Below are 16,873 nucleotides of genomic sequence, written 5' to 3'. Positions count from 1 at the left end.
TAGTTGACTGTGGAGCCTTGAGAAATCTCATATTAGTGATAGAAGTTAGTTCATAAATTATAGGTGTGTATCTCAATTATTCTCCTTTTATAAGAATAAATTGCAAGATTTATGGGAAAAATCATATTAAGGTGCTAAAAAAACTAATGAAGTTGAATTAATTCTTATGTAAATAGACATGTGATGAGGTAAATTCAATCTCTTACCTTTTTTTTCTGTACAGCAACAGTCACAGATCTGATTGTGAAAGGTGGCTAAATGCACCTTTTTCATTACCATTTTCAACAGAAATCTTATTGTAAAATCCTGTAGGTATTAATGTCCAATGCTCTAACAGCCTCACGTGCATAAATGCCATCTACCTCCAAGGGTAACTGCCAGTCACTTCAAAGAATATCCCATGTGCAGAAAGACATTTCTATAGAGCTCTTATAAAATACTAGTTTCTTTATTAGGAAGATAATGTTGCCTTATGATGTCTTTGTTTCTATAGGCTTGTTACCACAGCTGATAGGTGTTGCTCCAGAAAAGGCTATTAAGCTAACTGTACGTATCTTTTTTTTCTGACATCTTTTTGTTTGTTAACATACACAGGATTTGTTTCCTAAAATGTGTGAAAGATGACCACTTACAAGCACTCTAATAAATATGGTAACAGATGTACTTGATATAGGGTAATAAGGAGGAAGGATACCTTTAAATTGTGTGTAACATATTATGTCTTCATTAGGTTAATGACTTTGTCAGAGACAAATTTACTAAGAAAGATGGTTCCATTCCACTCCCTGCAGAGATCCTTGCTGGAGGCTGTGTAAGTATCTATCCTGTACTGTTCATTCCTAGGAGAAATTGATTCTTGGTCATGTGCAGTACAGTTGGAATGACAGTTGTGTGTCCTTTGTTGATTGGAACAGAACATTTTTTCCAGTTTACAATAACTAAGAACTTTTTCTCTTTGGGAAAGCTGCATAATTCTGAGTTCCCTTGAAATTAAGTGCTTTAGCAACTTCTTCTGGCCTGCTGTATAACTTTCAGTTTAAGTGGTATTTGTATTCACAGAAACTTCTGTATGGCTACTTTTGCTTGGGATTATGTTCAAGGTTAATTTGGAGAGATATAGTTGATCCTTAGGAATGGATTGTAGGAGTCATGTTTGAGTTTTCCTCATGGGGGTGGGGGATGTGGGAAGAGCTAGACAAAAAAGAACTGTTTGTTTGTGAAGTTTTCAAAAGGAAAAGAAATGCACTCTTTTACTTGCTGTGTGTGATTCTCTTATTTGTGTAAGAAGTGAAAAAACTGAACGATGTAGTCTTGTCTTCCAGATAACAAGCTTGAATGAATTTTCAGTTTTAAGTTACTTCATATAAAATGTAGCTGCATTACTCCAGATGTTAACTACATTCCTAATGTGAATAGTTAATAAGTAATGTTTTCATTCAGATTAAGGGTCCTAATTCAGTGGATCTCTAAGCAAGCTGTAAATGATTTGGAATTGATATTGATGATAGGTTTTTTCTGTTTTTGTACATTGGCTAATTTCATTCACCAAGAGCTGTTAACCCTATAAAATGTTTTTAGCTTCAGTTAGTTTTCTTTTATAGCAGGGAACACTAATAACTTCCAGTTGAGTAGGCTGACAAGCTGGTAAAAAACCTCCTCAGTTTACAACAAACCTGGGGCGGAAAGGTTGTTGACCTCTGCAAACTTTTAATTCAAAGAAGCAGCCCTGAAGGGAGGCTGCTTATAGTTCTGCCTGATTGAATTTGGCAGCCTGGTACATGCTTGAGTCTTCACCTGTCAGTGTCCAAAGTTTATTTTCTGAGAAATGTGAGAAAGCAGCTGTGATGTATAGCTAGCAGAAGACTAATCTTTCATCTGGAAAGCACATATGGATCATTTGTAATAGAAATGAATATAATTCATTAGTGTTTTTCTCTACGTTGTGGTTAAATTCACTGTTTAAATCAACATCTCATACTCAGTTATTTTTATATTGTTTTATACTGGAATTATAATATTAAACACTTTCTAAAGGCTTTTCTGCTTCTTGATAGGTACTGCTTTTTCAAAATACATTTTTGTCTTACTGTAGCAAATATACAAAAATCAGGGAGAAATTTTAGTTTCAGATGAGCTGTCCAAACACAGCCGTTTGTACTAGCTGATTGTTGTAGCTGACATTATCTTCCAAAAGTATTGGAACTGCAGGGATTGGAAGGGACCTCAAGAGATCATGGAGTCCCCTGCTAAAGCAGGTAGCTTACACAGGAAGCAGGTAGCTTACACAGGTAGTCTTCCTGATGAGTCTTAAATATCTCTGTAGGAGGAGACTCCACAATCTCTCTGGGCAGCCTGTTCCAGTGGTCCATCACCCATACCATAAAGTTCTTCTGCGTGGTTGTATGGAACTTCTGTGTTCAAATTAGATCACTGAGAACATCCTAGTCTCATCTGTTAGCCTTCTACCTCCCTTCATAAACATCAACAAGATTTCCCTTCAGTCTTTTCTGCAGGTTGAACAGATCCAGGTTACTCAGCCCTTACTCATTTGGGAGATGCTCCAGGCTCTTAATCATCTTTGTGGCCCTCAAAGTAGACAGGAATACTTTTTTTTGTTTGTTTCAATTGGGAGAATTTTAGATAAAGTTGGCCTCTGTAGGGCAGATGTTGGGCACAGCTGATGACTTTTCTGGCTGCACTTATATATATATATGTTTGTAATTTTAGCTATTTCACTTCTTCCTAAGTACCAAAATCATTATTAGCAAGCATGTTAAGTTTATTCTAAATGTCTGAAATGAGTAATTAGCTAAAACAGTAGCCATGTAATTTTTTGGTTTTTTTCATCCTCATTTTGTTAGCTTTTTTCCCATTTTGGCTTGCATGGAAATAGTGTTGATCTTTTCATTTACTGTATACATTGTATACTGTTTTTTTCATTACAAAATATAGTGAGATAACCAATAGTTAATCCAAAGAACTGCCACAAGCAACCACAGTCCCTTCCCACGTACTGGAGCAGACAAGCCTTCTTTTCTGGAGTTACTACTTTTCTTCCTCATCTTTCCACAATTCTATTCCTTCTCTCTCCATTAGCACAAAATTGTGGGTTACCATGGCACTCTTTGGCTTTTATCTATCCCAAAATTGTTTTCAGCATCTGGATTTAGCTTGTGGCTTCTTAAAAATGCCTTGACAAACCAGCACACTCTCATGTAGGTAGGAAGATGGGATATATTGTTATGTTGATAGTACATAATAGAATAAATTCAAAATATGCTTTTCCACCCCATCATAACACCAGAAGAAACAGTTTATACCTATGCATAGCTTTCAGAGATGTACTTGTTATTAACTCTGATCCTCTGTTGTCTGTGTTTAGCACTGCCTCTTTTTATTAACAGCAGTAATGCTCCTTTTCATCATTTCTGTGTGAATCTGGTAATGGATGAGCAAGTTTTTTAGATGTTTTGTATGGTATATGGCAGAAGCCTTCCTCACTGCTGGAGTCTTACCTTTCTTGGAAGCAGTGCAGAAGTGCATTGTTTGCACCACTGACCACAGGCTGGAATCAACAAAATTGTGGTGAGAAGGCAGAAGCAGAAAGGGAAATAGGTAGGTCTGCTGCTCAGATTCTCCACTTTGGGTGACACTACTGTATCAAAGCCTGCGTATGGTATTGTAGTCCTATAAGACCCACAAACAGGGACAGCTGAAACCTTTGGCATTAGGACAGTAGCAGTTCCAGGCAGCTGTGTATGGCACTCAGTATCCTTAGCTCTGCGAGAAGTGCTCCACAAAGGAGCAACCAACAGAATCAGCAGCTCCAAGAGTCTGCTTGAAGATGATGTTATTTCTTCCTCAGCTGCTGTAAGACTTTAGAATAAATTCCTGTCCTCAGTAACAGCTATGAGGGTTAAGATTTTTTCCTTTTACCAGAGGCATCCACCCAAGCACTGGCCTATTTGTATGGCCAACTGCCTGCCAGTCTTCCTCTCTTACTGCAGGGCAGAGACCTCCCGCAGTCTGCCAGTGCCCTGTGTTTCTTGAGGCATACCTGCTAGCCTCTGGGCAATGTAAATGCTGTTGGGGAGTGCAGGGACTGCTCTGTCAAAGCCCAAATATTCCCAGCTGCTCTAAAGTTGTGGCTGTGTTGGAAGTCTGCAAAACAACTGCATGGGGCAGCTCAGTTACGTTGGTCAGGTCATAACTGTCAAGGAAAAGGTTCTGGTCACTGATGGATGAAACTGATATCCCATCCTTCCTACCTTTCTGCGAGTTTGCTTGTTTGTTAGTCAGCAGCAGCACTGTCCACATGTTCAGATAAAACAACTTATTTCCCTACTGTTACTATAATTAATTGAATTTCATTATAATTCAGTGATTAGCATTTCTGCCTTGAGTTTTTAGCCACTGTTAAGTAACAGGGAAACTGAGCTAAGCTTTATTGATGCTTTCCTGTATCCTGACAAGAGCTGGGGGAGCACAGAACTCACACTTGATACGGATGGTGCTGCTTAAAGAAACTCACCTGCATGATGCGTGTTAGGCCAGGTTCTGTAGGGTAACTGTTCATCCTCAGCTGAGTCATTTAAGTTGACATCTAGTGTTACGTAAGTGATTTGTAAGTATTGTCACAGAAGATGAAAATGCTGTAATTTTGAGCTGTAGTTCCTATGATTTACATTTTGGAAAAAATTGATTTTTTTCCCATCAATGGAGTGTGCATGGGGCTTAGCATTTTGAGTGGATTAATCCCATTTCATATGAGAGTAGTTTCCGATTTGTGCTGCAGGATGTGGGCTGCCAGAAGGAAAAGGTCTAAGAACCCTTCTTGAAGGTGTAGGCAGTGCATCTGTTGGTGATTAGGAGTTGGAGATGTGTTTGCCTGCATATATGCAAAGAGGTCCCAGAATGTCAGACTACTGCTCTTCAAAATCTTGAAGATAGATACTGTATTTCTTTTTGTATGCTTTAGACAGATAAAGTTAGAAGAAAAATTAAATGTTGCTGCTTTACTTTACTCCCCAAGTTTAGATGTCTGCAACAGAAAGCAATGTGCTGTTTAGTAAAAGAGAGAATAAGTTTGCTATGGGTGCATGAGCAATGAAATTTTGGCCTTGAGAAAGAAGTGCAAATTCTTTTGATGTGTTTTGAAGTAGGATGTTTTAAGCAGCATCTTATTTTAGCTGCTTCTATGGGGTATGGTTGTGGTCCAGGATGTGGTGGTTTCAGAAAGGAAGGAAGGAAGGGCTCAAAATAGGCCTCTCCCCCTTTGTAGCATATGCCTCTGGGTGGAATTGGAAAGGGCAAGAGGTCTCATGTTGCAGGGTCATTTGTGTATTTCCTTCAGCCTTTGGCATGTCATGAGGCGTTTGCTGTGGGATCTCAAACTACATCTTTTCTCTCATAACCTTTGCTGTCAGATTTAGTTCCTTTATTTGCTCCTCGTAGAGTTATTTTACATGACATTAAGGTTAAGTAGAAGCTTTTATTACTGGTATTTTTGATGTGTATGAATAACCTCCATTCAGAAACAAATTTGTCAACCTTTTTTAAAGTGTCTGTTGTAATTTGTGTGCAAAGGAAGATTTTCTTGGGGAGGAAATCTAGATTTAGTGCACCTTCTGTGTAAGAAATTCAAGGACTGTAGTGTGTACCTCTGTGTATATATACATGTGCACGTGTATTTAAAAAACATAGCTGACAGCTGAAATAAGGTGCTTGGAAAAAGAATGATGGTGATTACCAGTGATCTGCACAGGAGCACAGAGATTTGTATTGCAGCCCTGCACACCACCAGTTTGGTTTTGGTTGGAGGTACTTTGCATCTTTCTCTACTGCATCCACTTCTGAGGCTCTTCCTGTGCTGCTGGGGAACCCAGGCAGTGCTTCCCTCCACCTCATTGTTCATCAGACACGCAAACATTTCCTTAAAAGCAAAACAAAACCAGCAGCCAGCATTCTTTTCTTAAAAAGCAGATGATAAAAAAGTGAGTTTTCTTGTGTTGTACGTTACCGATATATATGATGTGATGAGGACCTCACTCATTCATGAAGCTGGATTCAGTGTAGATCTTTGTGTGAATTGAGTTATTCTTGTGCAGAAAAGTTTGCTGAGCTCCAGACATAACTGCATGAAAGGGTGAGGCTAGGGTGGGAGCTCATACTGCTGATAGGCAGTGTTTCACTGAGAGTCTTGATGGTGACTACTCTTTTTAAGAAAGCTGGATGTAAGAAGTTTGTCAACACTGATTATGCGATGCTTAAAACAACTAAAGAGCTTTCTGAGAGGTTTTCTGCTGATATATAGGTTAGTTTTTTCTTAGGTTTTATTTTACTAAGTAATCTGTTTATCAAGGCATTTAACTAATATTGTTGTTACACATTCTTCTCTATTAACAGCATATTGTTGGTAATAGTTTAGTATTACTACTACATTATGAAATGTAAGACTCTAAACAGAGTCTTATCTGTTCATTTGTGCATCATAACTGGGCTGAGAACTGCAGAGGGAGGCAGTTGTGCACCTAGGGGAGGAGGAGGCTAATTGCAGGAAGATTGAATTCAAGGCAGAAGACAAATGTGTATGGATTGGCCTATTTGTCTTTCTTTTGTAGGTGTTAAGCAAATAGGAAGAGTTATTTTGGCTGCTCTGCAGGATGTGCTAATTTATAACAGATTAAAAGTAAAAAAAATTGAATTTCATGTATGTAAGCAGAGAATGCATGTTAAATAGGCAGGTAGCAGATAATTGTCCAGGAGTGAATTTCTGGCTTAGCGACTAAATCTTAAGTTGAGGGTTGTAGGGCTTTCTTTGTGTGTTTTTTTTATCATGCACTGCATTATGTAGTAAGAATATTCTGATTAATGTTTTATCTAGAGTATATTTAAAAAAAAAGTAGGGGAACTGTTAATGGTTGAAATTGTTTTTCTATTTAACGCAGTATGGAAAAAATAAATTGATGACTGTTTAACAGAATTTGCCAGATGAGAATGATCAGTTTTGTTTAGATTGGACCTTTTCCAAACAGGACAGCCATTCCTTCTTAGGTTTGTACGAACTGGAAAGGAAAAAGTAAGATGAGAAGTAAATGAGGTGAAGATCAGCTTTGGATGTGAGCGGTGTCAGGGAACTGAGAAAAGTTTATGCATTAAGTTCAGGAAACAGAAAAGATGGGGTCAGTTTGTCCGGTCTGGCAATTCCCAGTGGTCTTCCAGACAGTTGCAGTAAAGAGAATTATCAAAGGCAGAGGTTGGTCTGCCACTGTTTGGGTCAAGGATTTCAAATGTCAGTACTGACTGAGATATCATATGCTTTGGTCAGTGGAGATTTTGAGACCTCCATCCCACAGCCACTACCAGAGTGCTCAGTGTGTTTCCTTGTCCTCTGTAACAGCTATTGAGGTCCTTTTCTCATATCTAAAGTAACTTTACAATTTCTAAGATGTGCTCCCAGGCTAACTTGAGCTCTGCCTGTAGCTGGGAAGATGTGCTATAGCAGAGACGTTACAGAAGGGATTACTGCTAACTAGTTCTGAATCAATTAGGGAGCAGCAGGAGGTGGGGTAGTGAACTTGCTGTTGATTTATTTGATTTTTATTTCATTTTTCTGTACACACCCTCAGTTTCACAGAGGAAGTTTATTTCCTGGGCAACCTAGAAGTAGAAAGAAAGAAGCTTTAATTACAGATATTCTGCATCTTTTCTTCAGTCAAGTGTGATGGGTTGACTGAATAGATCAACTACAAGGAACTTTCAAATTGGGGAAGAAATGCTTTTTGAAGTTGGTTGTATTTCAGACATATTAGAGAAGTGTTTTTAAATGGACAAAGATGGTTCAGAAAGAAGGGGAAGAAGGAAGCTTAGTAAAACTCAGCTGTTCTGTGCTGAACCACACCAGAAGTGAATAGTATCTACAGTGTACCAAAGAGAAGTCTAAGCATACCATGTTAAGTAGGTGTAAATGCTCCTGAAATGAAACTGTCCGATGGAAAATGAAATGTACTTCTCTGGAAGTCATTGGTTGAAGTGCAGAAGTTGAAGGTGCTCTGCAACTCTATTGCAGGAAGAAGGAAACTGGGCAGTCCTTCAGCCCGGCATGTGGACTGCCACGCTCAGCTCAGGGAAAGATAAGCTCCTGTTTGTACCTAGTATCATATTTTGAAATGTTACTTGTTCTATTTAAATTTCCTATTTTGTTTCCAATTAGGACAATTACAGTCTACTAAACAAAACTGCAAACACCTTTTCTAATTATTTAAAATTACACCATTAAATGCAAATTTGCTTTTTCAAACGGCATCACCACTAAATGCTAATAGCATGTCTACACATTGGTGATGGATTATTATTGAATAAACATAAGGTCTTCTTTGTAAGTGTGTGATGGCCTAGCAGTACAAGTCTAGTGACTGCTGTAGTGTTTAGTGCACTAGCTGATAGACTTCTGTGCAGTCTCATGACTTCTAGAAAGTGATCTGAAGGAGAATTGCAGAGGCAAATCAAATGAATCTACTTCAGTGGAATATAAACGTGTAAATCTTAAGAATTTGTGTATCAGAATTTTGTACAAAACCATGATTTCTGATTTGGGCTTTTAATTTCCAGACAAGTGCTTTACCAGCTCTCACTCGTGGGTTTTTAGTTGAGAATGTGAGCCAGTGCAGTGAAAGGTGAAGGCACTCTGCACCTTGCAAAGTCAGTGTGTCACTGCATGGTCCAGTAATGCATTTTGCTTTCTTTTTCTTCTTGTTGGCAGGCAGGAGCTTCCCAGGTCATCTTCACTAATCCACTGGAGATTGTAAAGATTCGACTGCAGGTAGCGGGAGAAATTACTACAGGACCCAGAGTCAGTGCCCTCTCTGTTATGAAAGATTTGGGCCTTCTTGGTCTCTATAAGGTTTGTGTTTCTGCTCTAAGTGGCTTCATTATAGCTCTGCTAACCTGTTTTATGCTAAACTTTCACAGTGTTGAAACAAAAACTGTGTTAAAAACAAAGAAACCCTTTGAATTTAGAACCAATTTCTTCCTGCAGGGCAGCCCCACAGTGGAAAACTGAAGAAAACCCACTTCTATATTAATGGCAGTGGGATACATAAAAGTTCTCCCCCGTTCTGTCCTCTGGGCTTTTATACCGAGCTACAGGGAGTCCTGTATTGCAGACCTGCTGGCTTCTAGCACTGATAATTTCATTTGGTGGGGTTTTGTGAAAAGTTTCTTTACCTTTTCTGTGTGTTTTTCTTAGGTTTATTTTGAATCTCCATTATCTCTATTGTTATCTTTGCAGCGGGATATTCTCTTTGTCTTAATAATTTGATGGCAGTGAAACAGTGGTGTAGTTTAGTAGGATTCAGATTTTTAAGAAGTTAAATGGTGGGATTTGTCAATAACAAATTCCACTTGAAAAAAGCCCATACTGTACTGCACTTCAGCAGAGTGCCAGTCAACAGATTCCTTCCCTGCAGGTACACTTACTACCATCATTACAGTTCAGATGTAATGGAGCAGAAGCTATTAGTTTTCTTAAACAAGGAATAGTGTTTCTTGCTGTATCTCTGGCAGCACAAGGTGTAATACGTAAATTCAGCACTTTTATTATCCATGCCCTTACAAAACATTACTTTGCCTGATTTGTCAGTACTGTAATGATAGTATTGAAATGTGCAGATTTATTTCTGGAGCTGAAGCTTTTGCTTGGAATTCACTCAGATTAACAACCATTATTCTTCCCAATGATAACAGATGTCTTGATACATGGGACAAAGTTACAGTAATTCAACAATTGAGCTTACTATAAAAATTCTGCTGTTATTCAGAATTGCATTGTCTCTTGTGAGTAACCGCACAAACTCATTTTAGAGCATAAACTCACTGTAGGTGTGAGATTCTCTATACCTGGTGTCCTACTTCACCCATACAGGGTTTGTAACATGTGCTGTCTGTTGCACTAAATCCAACCACAGTGGGGGACTGGCCTCAGGTGGGTGTATTGTGTGGAAGCTGCTGCCTGGAGTGTAGTGCACCAGATGAGTACTTGTTCGGAAACAATATTGTGATTGAACCTTGAATCATCCTTACTCTAGAAATCTGCTTCAGTCTTCTATTTGAGTTCAATTCTACATCTTCTGTTTCCTGATCCATTTTTATTTGCTGTGTTGTTTATCTGGTAGATCAAGAGAGCTGATGCTTCCTGGGCTCTTGATATCAATTTTAACCTTATTTACCAAATTTATTTTTATTATGTGTCTTTTCTGCGTGACAGGGTGCCAAAGCATGTTTCCTCAGAGACATTCCCTTTTCTGCAATCTACTTTCCTGTTTATGCTCATAGCAAACTGATGCTTGCTGATGAAAATGGCCATGTGGGAGGGCTTAATCTCCTTGCAGCTGGAGCCGTTGCAGGTTGGTGGGTTTTTTCTTTTAGTAATATTTAATATTCATTCAGTAGCCCTGTATAAAGAAAGGGTATGGTACTATTGTGTCTGATTTAATCTAAATTTGATCACTGTTATCCTTAGTGGGAGGCGATGTAATTTTGATGAGAGCTAATTACATTTGCATAATGTGGATAAACAGTGTAATGCAGCTCAGCAACTTGTAGTCAAATTTGATCTGTCTGTCTCAATGGGGTTTTACTTGTTACTGTGCTCTCTGAGTTGAAGGCTAATTTGAATCTTTGATGAACATAAAATGAGATTCCATAAGAGATAAGAAGAAAATAACTTATTTGGTTTTAGACTCCTGAATACCTGAGAGTCAACTTAGTTCAAAGGCAGTTGTCAAAAGCAGGGCATTAGTTTGTAAGGAAGCAGAGCTTGGGTGCACCTACTCTTTGCCACTTGGGTCTTTTCTGGTATCACAGGGAAGAGAGGGACCAGTAATAAGAGTTACAGCCCTGTTTACTCTCTCAGAATGCAGGACTGTCTGTCTTGCTGCACTCACAGAAGTGCATACAAATATTAACTTCTATCTCATAATACTCACCTTTTAGTTTTAGATTGCAAACTTCACAGCCTCTCTTGGCTTACTTGCCATTTCCGGGTCACTCAGATGCTAAGTAATGAACTCTATTAAAAATGTATTCAAATCTCATCGGCCTGGTTTCTATAGCTTGTACAGGGATATCTGCCTTTTCAAATAGAAAATTTCAAACTCTGGATTGCTTCATCTATTCCTGTTCCATGTGCGCAGCAGGGAGGAGTGTGCTCTGAGCATATCTGCTGGCAAGGGAAAATGTCCATGTGGTTGCTGTTAGTCTATGCTTTGTGGGCTTAACTACGTTGTTCCCATTCACTAACACCTGAATTGATCAGTGACACCTGGGAGTGTACGATCACCTATAAAAACTAGTGATCCGTTACACCTTTATTTCAATATTAACCAATAGTGAGAGTTCAGCAAAGTCAAACTGAATTTCAAAATTCCAAATACGTTAGAAAATGGTTCCTCTTTTGACGAGGATGAAATTTTTATTCAGAAATACCTTAAATAACACAGGTATATACTGTGGAGTACATTTCTGAAAAGTGCCTCCTTTTGTTTGATGAGAAAGCTGAGAGTGGTACCTTGGGAAGTGGAGATCTGCTTTTCCTCTGTAGTTGGTTAATGCTGTGCTGCAGGGACAAAGCAGGCTTGTAAAGCACTTTCCTTCTGCCTTTCCACGGCTTGCCTAATTGGAACAAGTAACACCTATTTTCCCACAAAACAGCCCGTGCTGTTTCATATGGAGAGAGTTCTTCAGAATAAGTATTTTAAGTAGTAATTTCCTTACTGAAACTTTGAACACATGGCTCTATTGGATTCAAGTTCCCGGATGAATTGTGTATAATTAGCAAAATGTTTTGTAGACTGCAAATGCAGTAAGGTGGCACAGCTGAGTTCTGTCATAGGTCTCCTTTCTGATTTCATGTATAGCATACGTGTGTTTAAAAATGCTTCATCCGCTTGATGGGATGTTGAGATAATTGCTTTTAATATTTTGTTATAATTACTTTCTTTACTCTCAGCTCTAGCCTTTAAGCTTGGAAGAAATGAAGGGATAATACCACCAGTTTATATTCAAGTGCAAGCACTTGCATTTTTAGTAACATCCAATTCTTGCAAAAAAAAAAATTCAAGTTTGCTGTTATATTTTTCAGTTAGAAGTGTTTCATCTTTTACAAGAATCTTTGTGCAAATTAAATGTGGTTTTCTTCTAAAAGGTGTACCTGCTGCTTCTTTGGTAACCCCTGCTGATGTCATCAAGACAAGACTGCAAGTGGCAGCTCGCGCCGGTCAGACTACATACAGTGGAGTTATTGACTGTTTTGGAAAGATCCTGAGGGAAGAGGGCCCTTCGGCTTTTTGGAAGGGAGCTGCAGGTGAGAAATGTGTATTGAATATCACGAGTGACCCCACTTCTCTGAATTAGTACCTGCTGCCGTTTAGAGCAGTATTTAAAAGGTCTGATTCCCAACAGTGTAACTTTAACACTTTGTTACAAACTGTTCCTCTTCTCTCCCGAGAAACTCCCTTTCGTTTGACACTGTAACTTGCAATGTTCAACAGCTCGTGTGTTCAGATCTTCACCCCAGTTTGGAGTTACTTTGGTCACTTACGAGCTTCTGCAGAGGTGGTTTTATGTCGATTTTGGAGGCCTGTAAGTCAAACGCTTGCTCTTTAACTTGCAATAAATATCCAAAAAGTTTAATTTTATTACTTTTAAGCACAGGACCACTTTAAACTTAGTGGTTCAGTGCCGCTGCACCTGAAGTTGTAGTACTTCAAAAGCAAAAGAAGCCCCCTCATCCTTTGGTAATGATTAAAGCAGAGCTTAATTATATGCTACTTTTAAACAGTTGAAGAGATTATTTTGAGGTGTTACGTAAAATTTGTCTTTCTAGGGTAGCAAAATATTTTCTTTCTCACCTGCGCTATAGGATGTTAAAAGTTGGCCTCCATTGCCCTTTAAGCAGTGCTGTGAGCCACCCCCACCTGACTATCTTAAATTAGTGGAAAAACTTTTTTCTCCTTCTTCCTTCAAACAGCAAACCTTCTGGATCAGAACCTCCACCGAAAACTCGGATTTCAGATCTTCCTCCTGTTAACCCTGAGCACATAGGTGGATACAGACTTGCTACAGCTACATTTGCTGGTATAGAAAATAAATTTGGTTTGTATCTTCCCAAGTTTCGGTCCTCTGCCGCTGTCTCAGCTCAACCACAAAGCAGCAGCTGAACCCAGAGACGTTTCAGCCTATGGAAGTGATGCAGTGCTAGAAATTCACAATAGTACTGTATTTTATTCCAGTCAGCTGCATGTTGTTCTAGCTGAACTGAGATTGCAAATCAGATTACTCCTTTCTAATACCGATAATACACGTTTATCTGTTTCTGAACTAGTTGTTGCACATAAACTGACTGAAGCTTTGGGTCAGTGGCATGAATGTACAAGCCTAAGCTTTGCCTCGCACAGCTTGCATTTAATGTTACTGTACATATTGTACATCTTTGTACAGAGACATCATGGCATCTCTACACATTTATATAATAGATATTGCAGTTCAAAATAGTTTGAAATGTACAGAATGTTTTGAAGGCTTTTTAAGACTCACGTGACAATAAAGTATTTAAAACCATTTAAGTCACTTTACTTCTTTGTGGCTATGGAGAAGTTGTCCAATAAGAGATTTTTCTTCTCTGCAGATGACAGACTAAAGGTTAAGGATTAGATGCAGCCCTGTAATGAATGTACGGTGCAGTCTGTAGCCTCTGCAGGAATGCGGCTTACTCTGACCTAGTTACAGCAAACGTATTAAGATGCAAGGTGCTGGCTTGTAAGTATGAAAGAACACAGTACTTAGGTGAGCACACATGATGTTTTATTTCACAGCACTAATTTGCAACAAGGAACTCCCCCAAAGCACACAATGGTACTAATTCTGTGATAGACCTTACCTCTCTGGTAGCACATTTAAAATGTGAAATATTTGTCTGTTATTAAAAGACTCGTGATTTTTTTTACAGGATTTATTGTTTGGGGTGCTTCTCCTTGAGTAGCAAATTGCACTAAAGTAGTACAGTAGCTTTGGTACTACCACGAAGTCAGAACTACAGAGGATAGTACATGGGAACTAAGAACAGCTGTGGACAACTTTCACTGTTGAAATGCATCTCTGGGCAGCTCCACATGATCTCCTACATGATCTAGGAAATCAACTTTTTAAGTGTTTGACAAATTAATATTGAATATTACTTAATTCTAAGGTCTTAAGCAAAGTAACATCAGCTGTGCTTTTGATAGTGGAGTACAAAGTATTGCACAAAGAACAGAAACACCACCCCACGTACCCAGCAGTTAGTATCTGATTTTGACCACTGTGTGAAATAAATAAATGCACAACTGTCCCTGTTTATTAACAACATTTCCTTCATCTTCCACCCAGGATGCTTCTATAACTGTAGTAAAATTGAACTGTAGTCCACCTACCCAGAGTCCAAATGCACAAAGATTCACAGCAGGAAGACAAAGAACTCCAGAATAGGGAACTTTCTGTAACAGAAACTAAAGGCATTCACTGTATTTCTAGATAGTCTGGTGGTGGTAAAAACTAAGTTATAACAGTACAGATAATTTATTATATAGAAGCAAAAAAAATATATTGTCCTAATAAGTGGAACTGGCTTTCTAGGGTGAATATAAATTCCAGTTGAGTAGAATGCAAAGTAAAAGGGAGGGAGAAGTTTGAAATCTTCTGGTTTATTTTTAAACTTAGGCTACAGAGAAAAATGTCTGCCAGTAGAGTTTTTAAATCCAAAATGTCTGAAGAAGTGGTATAGGTTTCTACAGTCCTAATGGAAAGTTACACCACCCACAGAGGTGGAGAGGAGGTAGGTGGGGTTCCAGCTTTTTTTGTTTGTTTGTTCAAGTATGACCACCTCCAGTCTTTAGTTCTACAGTTTCTTTCAGGGTTAAATGTCCTGGGGAACAGAGGGCCCCACCAGTACCAACTAATTCATAAGTAGCCCTTAGGAAGAGTTTTAGTTGCCATTTTTAAGAAGGAGCTTCTTAAAAACTGAGCTTTGGAAAGCTTCTCCTTCAGTTCTAGTTTGTAATGAAGGTACTGCATCTTTTCAATGCTGAACGATATGGCAACCTCTAGCTCACTAAATACATTGGAATTGAATGTTAGATCTCTGCTGCAACTCATATATATAACTCTATTAAGTGGTTTCCTGTCTTTTTTTTTAACTGTTTAAAGAAATTACCTATTTGTGCAGTTCTATATATATAGGCCTCCTGGGAGCACTCTTTCCTTTATCTGTATATTTTGTTCTGTTTTCTTCTAAAGAGATACCGACAGGCGAAGTACCCACTGGCATTTAATCTCAGTCACAGCTTGTTGACTGACTGGATCAGCCCTGGAAGGCTTTCCAGGGTGAGAGCTCTCACAGCTCTACAGCTGGCCAGCGTGGCTCCCAGGACCGTCATTTACAGTAACTGGCACCACTGCTGGTCTCAACTATGCAAAGAGGGTTTTGCAACTTTCTTTGATCTGCATGTTATCATTTTCTGAGGGAGGAACGCAACAGTATTATCTTGTATTCCTGCTCAAGTTACAAAAAGGTTAAAATGATGTAAAACTAAATCCATATGACCTGTATGTTTCGAGTCTGAAGGAAACAGTATTAAATGAGAAGTGACAGTATCGAGGGGAGGAGGAGAAACTTCTGTTTGTAAGAATTACTGTGCCTAAGGGGTAGAAATCACCACGTGATGTGCCTGTTCTTTATATAGTTCATTTATTTCTCAACCCAAGAGCTGTTGTTGCTACACTGAAAAAAGAGATACCAGGTAAATTTCAAACTGAAGAGCATGACTCTACTGGAAATAGAGGGCAGACTTTTGCCAAGCCAACAATGGGGGATGCTTACAGCCATTTCCCTTCCAAAGCCCCGGAAGTAGGGAACCTCCTTAAGACAGAGCTGCTGCTACTGCTGTCAGTTAACTCTATGAGTTGCTTGTAACCGAACGGAGAGACAAAAAGATACACTCTAAAGCCTAAGAAAAACAGTGCAATAATGAGTGGAATATAAACCTGCGTCCCACTTGTGAGCATATGAAGTATCTCTTCTGACAAAATGATAATTTATAGCAGATTGAGAGAAACTAAACTAATTTTAGCTTTGATGTAAGAGTCCTAAGCTGTCAAAATAGCAGCAGTAGCAGTTTAGTGCTCGGTTGGTACAAGGTAGAATGTCAGAATACTTAAAATAATTAAAAAATAAAACTCCCCAAACAACTGTTTACCTGAAGCTAACAACAACAAAAAAAAAGTGGGGAAAAGGGTTTGATGGGAAACCTTATCAGATCTTAGGAGAGATGTGCTCCAAAAAATACAACCTTTCACAGAAACATTCAATTTCCAAGCTGCTGAGACTCATTTCTGCTTCAGAAGAAATGCTAAAAAGCAGCAAGAACATTTTCCTTTATCTTCATATGGAAAAATCAGTAGCAAGTTTGATGCTATGGACATTATTTCAAAATCTAGCTCATCGTGCTTTGGAAAGGAAAACTTTGACAAGAATGGCCTTCCTTGTTTTAGCCAGCTGCCACAATAGGAAGCAAAGGCTGGGAGTGCAAAACTGACATGTGCACTAAGCTGAAAGCAGCAGCTCCTGGGAACATTCTGCTCTGCAACTACTGAAGGGAGACAGGCTGGGGGTCAGGGCAGCTCATATAATATTTATTTATGAATTGGTCTCACCCTTTAATGCACCAATTCAAAACAACAGAACTCATTATTAAATATGTATTTCATCCATTCTGGTCCAATTATCAAATGAATTTTAACTACAGATAATTTTTTTTCACTTATATTACTCACTATGCAT

General features: G+C 38.7%; 1 protein-coding gene across 2 annotated transcripts in view; it reads left to right on the top strand.

The window, feature by feature from the left end:
- SLC25A12 (solute carrier family 25 member 12) overlaps positions 1-13,578 on the top strand; it is a 44,153-nt gene extending 30,575 nt beyond the window's left edge. For both annotated transcript variants that reach the window (XM_065751163.1, XM_065751164.1), the window contains 7 exons: positions 494-546; positions 731-811; positions 8,762-8,902; positions 10,265-10,403; positions 12,203-12,361; positions 12,549-12,639; positions 13,028-13,578. In XM_065751163.1, coding sequence (XP_065607235.1) covers positions 494-546; positions 731-811; positions 8,762-8,902; positions 10,265-10,403; positions 12,203-12,361; positions 12,549-12,639; positions 13,028-13,217 — 854 coding nt within the window. In that variant the 3' untranslated portion in view covers positions 13,218-13,578. The remainder of the gene's footprint in view (positions 1-493; positions 547-730; positions 812-8,761; positions 8,903-10,264; positions 10,404-12,202; positions 12,362-12,548; positions 12,640-13,027) is intronic.
- Positions 13,579-16,873: the final 3,295 nt, after the last annotated feature.

Source organism: Cyrtonyx montezumae, unplaced genomic scaffold, assembly GCF_038088225.1.
Source record: "Cyrtonyx montezumae isolate F1298 unplaced genomic scaffold, pur_monq_1.0 scaffold_7, whole genome shotgun sequence".
Classification (NCBI taxonomy): Eukaryota; Metazoa; Chordata; class Aves; order Galliformes; family Odontophoridae; genus Cyrtonyx; species Cyrtonyx montezumae.
Note: the sequence above shows the minus strand (reverse complement) of the source record. Positions and strands in the feature narration are given on the sequence as shown.